Genomic DNA, 7010 nt, shown 5'->3' with positions numbered 1-7010 from the left:
AGGGGTTCCCTAAGCACACACACCCCACACCCCCCAGCCACCGGGCAGGAAAGAGAACGTGGGGGTATAACAAAAAATAAGGGCATGGAGGTGTTCTGGCTGAAGCCGAGCTGTGCTCATCTACCCTTTGAATGACAATTCCAAAGGCACCGGGATGAGCCTTTGCTGGCCCTGCCCTGGTGCCCACTGGTTTGCTCCCCTGCTCCCTCTGGGGGGCACCGGGTACCACCGGATCCACCTGGGCACCCCCAAAGTGCCTTTTGAGGTCTTATTTTTCTCCTGAAAAAGCAAACACGGCGGGGCTTTCTGCCATCCTGCCCCAGGGACCCCCACTCAGACCACACCGGCGCTTGGTTGCTCATCACCGTTTATTGCAGCCGCTGCCTGCTCAGCGCCCGGGGCGGTGGGACCGGGGCCGGGACCCCTGTCCTGCGCGGCTGTCAGGGGGTGATTCACCGCGGGGGGGCTGGATGGGCGGCAGCAGACTCGGTGCCAGGGTGAAGCGTCTGGGAGACGGGACTGGTCGGTGCAGCAGCACGGCCGAGAGCAGCGAGGTCGAGGTGTCTGGGGTGGCCCTTGGCGTTGGGGGCAGCTGAGAGCCCCCCATCATGGCGAGCTGCTCGTCCTGCCGGTTCCCATCAGTGCCGTCCTGGCCCGACAGCTGCATCGCGTCCTTCTGGGAAGGGGAGAGCGTGTGAGCCAAACACGGGGCCCCGTTCCGCATCCCCCAGCAACCCTCCCCCAGCCAGCTCTCCCTGGGGAAACTGAGGCACGGATGGATCCCCCGCAGGCTCAGCATCCCCCTCCCCACCTCCGTCATCCCTACCTTGTTGGGGCTGCGGGCGCTGGGTGGGGACGGCCGTGGGGTGCTGGGCGGTTGGGGCTGGAAGCGCGGGGGCGTGAGGGTGTGTGGGCCCCCGCAGCTCCGCGGAACAGTGGGGTACCTGCACTCGCCCGTCCGCTCCCTGTGGGACAGGACAAGGGGTGCTCAGTGCCCGGCAGGTGGCACCCCATGTGTCACTCGACGCCAGGGAGGGGGCGGGGGGCAGTTACTCACGGTCCAGGCGCCAGCATGTGGAGGGGCCGGTCGCAGGACAGGCAATGGAAACCAGGCAGCAGCTGCCTGGAGGGGGGAGAAAAGGGCTGGGGAGCTCCTGGGGGGCACAGCCCCACCTGCACACCGTCCCCTGCCACAAAAAGCCTCTGCACCCACCCCCCAAGATTGGTTCGGGAGGGCTCCTCCCACACGTGCCCCCTCATTGTGCCGCCTCCATCGCTGGGAAGCTGCAGCTGGCAGGAGCACAAGGCACAGCCACTTGCTCAGCATCCCCAGGGGCGCGGCCCACTCGGCTCCCACGCCAGGGTACCACAGCGGCACGAGCTGGGACAGCCAGCAGGAACAGGGCCGGCACTGCCAAAGCCACCGCTGTCCCCATCGCACTCACTTCCTAATCCCAGCGGCATCGTCACGCTCTGGCTGCAGCTCCTTCTGGAGCTGCCCGCTGAGGCTCTTCCACCGCTCCTCCTGCTGCTCCCGGAACGCCCCCAGCTCCCGGCGGTCCAGCTGTGGACGGGTGACACCCTCAGCCATCTACCCCACGATGGGACATGGCGGTCCCCAGGGGGACAGCCGGGAGGGGGCACCCTCGCAAGGATGCTGCCTCAGGCTGCCAGGCCCCCAAGGTGCCAGTTCTGCGTGGAGGGGACGAGCCCTCACCTTGCAGTCCATCTGTCTCTGCAGCTCTTTCTGGAACCGGTGCCAGCCCTCCTCCTGGCCCGTCACCCGGCTCGTCACCTCCTCCACCGCCTTGTTCAGCCGCTCCTCGCACGCCTCAAACTGCCTGCGACTGACTTTGTCAGCCAGGGCGGCTTTGTCTGCTTTCTAGCAACGGGGAAAGGCGGGAGAGCGGTGGGGACAGGATGCAGGGACAACGCGAGAGGGAGAAGTGGCTACGTGGCCCTCTTCACCCCATCACCCCCGTGGGGTTGCTCCCACCAGCCGAAGGGACTCGGGGTCACAGAGGGACCTGGCAAGGGACCCGCAGCAGGGCTGGAAATCCTCCCTCCCCCCGGATGCTTCTGCCAGCCGGCACCCAAGGGACAAGGGGCGTTTGTCACCCTGCCCGGGACACCCTTGGCTGGCACCAGGGTCCCTCGAGCCCCTACCTCATCGATTTCCAGCACCAGCAGCTGCTCCTTGTCTGCTTTCTGCTTCTTGAGCCGCTCCAGGGCCTGGGACAGAGCCTTCCAAGGCAGACAGCAGCCCGTGACGCCACGGCAGGGTCGGAGCTGCCCCCCGGCCAGCCGAGCACCCCCTGCCTCCCCAGCCCATCAGAAACCTCCAGGAAAGGCATCGGGAAGCTGTGCAGGGCTGCGAGCAGGGTGGCAGGGGGACAGATCCCTTGGGGTCCCAGCCTGGGCTCTGCCTGCGGGTTACAGCCACCCACCTTGATGTCCTTCTGCTCCTGCTGGCGATCCTGCTGGAGGTTTGCAAGGGCCGAGCTGAACTTCTCGTAGTCCTTTTGGAGCTGCATGATGCTGGCCTGGAGGCACTTGAGCTGCTCGTCCTGCTGCAGGGACTAAGAGGACAAGGCGGTGCTGAGCCAGGGGGGTGGCTGCCCCGTGGGGACAGTCCCAGGGTATTTTGGCTGGTGGCCGCGGGCTCTCAGTGCAAGCAGGACATTTGCTCCAAGGCTTTAACTCCCTTCCATGCTGCTGACTCCCACAAGCCGGTTAGGGGGGCAGTGAGGGGCTCCCCCACGTTACAGCAAAGCAGAAATGCCTGGGGGCTCCTGGCAGCTCAAGCCCCCTACACCGCGTCTCCTTACCTGTCTCCTCCACTTTGGGTAACTCTCCACCTTGCCGCCCGCCTTCTGGGCCAGGGACTCCAGCTGCGCCTCGAGCTTCTCGCAGCGCTGGAGGAGCTTCCCCAGCAGCGCCCTGGTGTCCCAGTTGCAGCCGGGGCACCCCGCGTGCTCGTGTCCCCCGCTCTGCGCCGTCGCCCTCGGCTCGTCCAGCTGCTGGCAGGGGAGGAGGAATCAGCTCTGAGCCGGGCTGGATGCCGCCCACAAGCCCAGGTGCCGTGGAGGCTCCATGGCCCCATCCAGCCAGGGGACGTGGCCGGGACCCCGCCAGGACTGCCCCCGAGCCAGCGGGGGCTGGGAGCGCTGCCCCCGGGCCTCACCTCTGCCTGCAGCTGCTGTGCTGTCTCCATCACCAACTGATTCACGTACTCGGCCGCAAACTGCTCCAGCTGGGCCTGGGTTGGCTCCTGCTGCTTCCCCAACTCCTTCCGCTCTGCCTTGACCTTCTGTCCCTTGGGCCTGGCCAGCGAGACGGGGCAGGGGCAGGCTTAGCCTTCGTGGGGGTGTCCAATGGCCCCCAAACTGGGATGCTCCCAGACCCCAGGCTCCCTCGCAGCCCTGCGGGGTAGGAAACCCTCTCCCATCCTTTTACCGCGGCTGTTGGGTCATCTGGGCGCTGCCGTCTGCTTTCCTGCCGGCTCCAGCCGCCCTCATCTTTCTGGGAGCATCCTCCACCTTCCTGATCTGCCAACGGCAGTGGGGGCGGTGAGGGCACAGCCCCCTGTGTCATTCCGGCACGGGGACCCTTCGGCTGCCCCCTCCCTGCCCAAACTGGCATCCCCGCAGCCCCTCGGGGACTGCTGCCGGCTCACCTTCTCCTCCTGCCCGTGGAGGGCCCCGGCCATGTCTTGCAGGAACGACATCTGGCACTTGAGGTCGGCCAGGATGCTGGTGATGCTCTGCCGGCCTAGAGGGACATGGTGCAAGGGGATGTGCTGTCGGTGAGGGGGTCTCAGCCTTGGGGCCAGGCTCTGAGCATGACGAGCCCCTGAGCCAGGGTGTCCCCACGCCAAACAACCCCCGCCAGCCCCCCGTGCTCTCACCTCCCTCCGGGAAGAGCCGGCGCACGTTCTCAAGATCCGCATGTTCAGCTTTGGTAGATTTAAGCTGCTCCACCTGCTCCTTCAGACCAGCGCAGAGGTGGCTGAGCTGCCCAACCTGGGAGAGAACCTCCCGCATCTCCGACTCGTAGCTGGAGGTGCTGGTGGTGCCCCAGGGCTTGGCCAGCTCTTGGGCATCCCCTGGGATGGTGGCTTGGGAGGTGGAGGAGCCAGGCTGCACCCCAGGGGTGGTGGTGTGGGTCCCAGGTGATCGTGGCTGCACCCCCGAGGTGCTGGCCTGGGCATCAGGGGCCCCTGGCTGTGTCCCCAGGGCGGTGGTGGCCTGGGTGCCCGGGGATCCTGGCTGCATCCCCGAGGTGCTGGCCTGGGCATCAGGGGCCCCTGGCTGTGTCCCCAGGGAGGTGCTGGCCTGGGTGCCCGGGGATCCTGGCTCCAGCCCCGGGGTGGTGGCACCGGCACCACAAGATCCTGCGTGATCTGCGGGAGCGCCTGACAACTTCACAGGGGTCACTGGTTCCCCCTGTGTCCCTGCTTGCATCCCCGGGGAGCCAGACCCTGCAGTCCCCTTGCTGGTCTCCATCCCAGGCTGTGTCCCACGTCCCTTTGGCCCCAGTGCTGAGCTCTTCCTGGCCTGGGTGTCCGTGGCCACCTGGGTGGGCTCGGCGGGGGCAGACTGGCCCCCAGCGCCCTCCTGGGAAGAAGAGGCAAAGGGCAGCAGGGTTACTGGCAGCTGGGCAGCCGTGAGGACAGACCCCAGAACCCCCCGCCGTGTCCCCAGCCCCTGTCCCCAAACCACCACCTCGCGGGGCCAAACTCGTGTTGAACATGAGAGCCCAAATGCAAAGGGATCACGGGCTCAGCCCGGCTATGGAACCCGGGGGATTGGACCCCCAGGGATGGGAGCCCCAGCATCACTGCCCAGCACCCCCAACCCACAGCTTTATCTCCCCTCCTTCCCCTCCCATGGTTCTGTTGGGATGGCTCTCTAGTTCAGAAGTGCCTTAGCAACCCCTGGGACACCCTTCCCACTCTTCCCTCCTGCTCCCCTTCACGCTGGTGACACCGATGGCCGTGGGGCACGGGCACAGTGTGACAGGGCAGCGGGAGCGGGGAGGGACGAGGGCCCGGCTCCCTCCCGGGGCACCAGGGGACGCTCACCAGGCCAAGGGTCTCCTGTATCTCCTGGATGTCCTCTGCCAGGCCAGAATGCGCCTCCTGCATGGCCCGCATGTCCTCTGTCAGGCCGACATGCGCCTCCTTCATCTCCTGGATGTCCTCTGCCAGGCCAGAATGCGCCTTCTGCATCTCCTCCTTCATCTCCCGCACGTCCTCTGCCAGCCCGGACTGCACCTCCTTAAACTTGTTGATCTCCTCCCAGAGATCCTGGAGCGAAGCCCTTTCCTGGGAGAGCGGGTGGGGGGTGAGCGCAGGGGAGGGTCCCTGGGGACCTGGACCCCACTGTGCTCTGCTGCGGGAGCTCGGGCTTAACCCAGCCCTTGGGCTGAGGGCGGCACGAGGGCAGCGCAGAGCCCAGAGGAGGGGGCGTCTCGTGGGGGAGCACCCAGGGACCAGCAAGAGCATCTACCTTGGAGACGGCTCTCTCCCTCTCTTCTGCTGTTTTTGGCTTCAGCTCCTTGGCCACAGAGGAGACCTCGGAGTCGCTCCCGGTCCCCTCCAGCATGTCCTTCTCGTCCAGCTGCTCTGCTGGTTTCCAGAGCTGCTGCGCGGTGCCCAGGGCTCCGTCTTCCTCCTTCTCCTGGCCAGGCTGGTCCTTGCTGTCCTGCTCCTTTGCCAGGCTGGGGGTCGGGCTCTGCCCTGGCTCCAGGACAGACGGCTCCTGCTGGCCCAGCTGCCCGATGATGGCCTCGAGCAACTTGTGCAGGGCCACCAAGTCGACAACCCCCAAATGGGGTGTCCCGATGGCGGCGTTCAGCAGCTCCAACAGACCGAGTGTGGCCATCGCTGCTGCTCTGACAGAAAACACGGAGCCTGATGTGGGAAGACGGGAGCTTTTCTGTCCGGAGGTGATGTTGGAGGGAATGGCAGCCAGCAGCCTTTCTCCTCCTCCTTCTTGCCACAGAAAGTGATGCAGTCACCAAACGGATCCAAGTGTCAAAAGCAATCCGAGTGATGAAAGTGATCCAGTCACCAAAGCGATAGAAGTTCCGAAAGTGATCAAACCACCGAAAGCGGTTCAACCACCAGAAGTGGTTCAACCACCAGTAGCGATCCCACCACCAAAAGTGATGCAACCACCAACAGCGATCCCACCACCAAAAGCGATCCAACTGCCAAAATGAGTCCACCACCACAGTGATCCCACCACGGCAAGTGATCCCACCACGGCCAGTGACCAAATGGGCGAGGGGCACAGGTGACAGGGGACAATATAGTGTCTCTGTTGCCCGGCAACAGCCGCCCCAGCAGCCAGCGGGCGCCGCCCTGGCCATTGTGATGAAGTTATCCACGGGATGGCAGGTGCTGAGGGTCCCTCCTGCCTTTCCCACTTTACCACCTACAGTGCAGCTGGTGACACCTCAAATGTTGTGGCAGTCCCTGCAGAGCCTGCCCAGATGCAAAATACAATCGGACAGGTCACAGGGAATGAAATCTCATTTCACTGAATTAAATATCCTCAGTTTTAATTGCAGAGAGGGTGGCTTTATCCGTGTTGTGTACTCAATCAAACTCTCCCGACGTTTAATCCTTTCCTTTCCCCACGGCACAGTGGCCTCGGAGGCGATTCCCCTTCGTGGCAGATGTGCAGTGACTGGCTCACGAGTGCACCAGCACCTGGGAACCTGGGCTGAAAACAAGGCCAAAGTGCCTGGTTTAGGATGCCTTTCCCTGCGGTTGATCAAGGCAGACGGATGTCTTTGGAGAGGGAGCTGTTCTGAAGGGATTTCTTCTGCCTCTCTTGACTGCTGGCACGAGCCAGCGGCTGCTGACCAGGAAACCTCCAGCTGGGGCCAGTGACAAGTGCTGCTCTTCTCCCGCTCAGCTCTGATGTGGTCGAGGGGGATCAGCCCTGCGAGGAGGGAAATGCTGGAGGTGACACCAGGACCTGGGGGGTTCAGCTGGAGAA

At 64.7% G+C, this 7010-nt stretch overlaps 1 protein-coding gene across 1 annotated transcript; it reads right to left on the bottom strand.

Moving 5' to 3' along the window:
* Nucleotides 1-359: 359 nt before the first annotated feature.
* Nucleotides 360-5606, bottom strand: LOC136109402 (uncharacterized). The gene is made up of 14 exons (XM_065852039.2): nt 5520-5606; nt 5084-5326; nt 3908-4616; nt 3677-3771; nt 3457-3548; nt 3185-3323; nt 2829-3020; nt 2448-2579; nt 2167-2244; nt 1718-1882; nt 1446-1564; nt 1058-1123; nt 827-965; nt 360-676 (listed from the first exon to the last, which is right to left on the bottom strand). Exons 1-14 carry the CDS (start codon nt 5604-5606, stop codon nt 389-391), a joined length of 2544 nt encoding a protein of 847 aa, XP_065708111.2. The 3' UTR covers nt 360-388.
* Between the last annotated feature and the right edge of the window lie 1404 nt (nt 5607-7010).

The sequence above is a fragment of the Patagioenas fasciata genome, chromosome 18 (genome assembly GCF_037038585.1).
Source record: "Patagioenas fasciata isolate bPatFas1 chromosome 18, bPatFas1.hap1, whole genome shotgun sequence".
NCBI lineage: Eukaryota > Metazoa > Chordata > Aves > Columbiformes > Columbidae > Patagioenas > Patagioenas fasciata.
The sequence above is the reverse complement of the archived record's forward strand: the minus strand, read 5'-3'. Positions and strand labels throughout refer to the sequence as shown.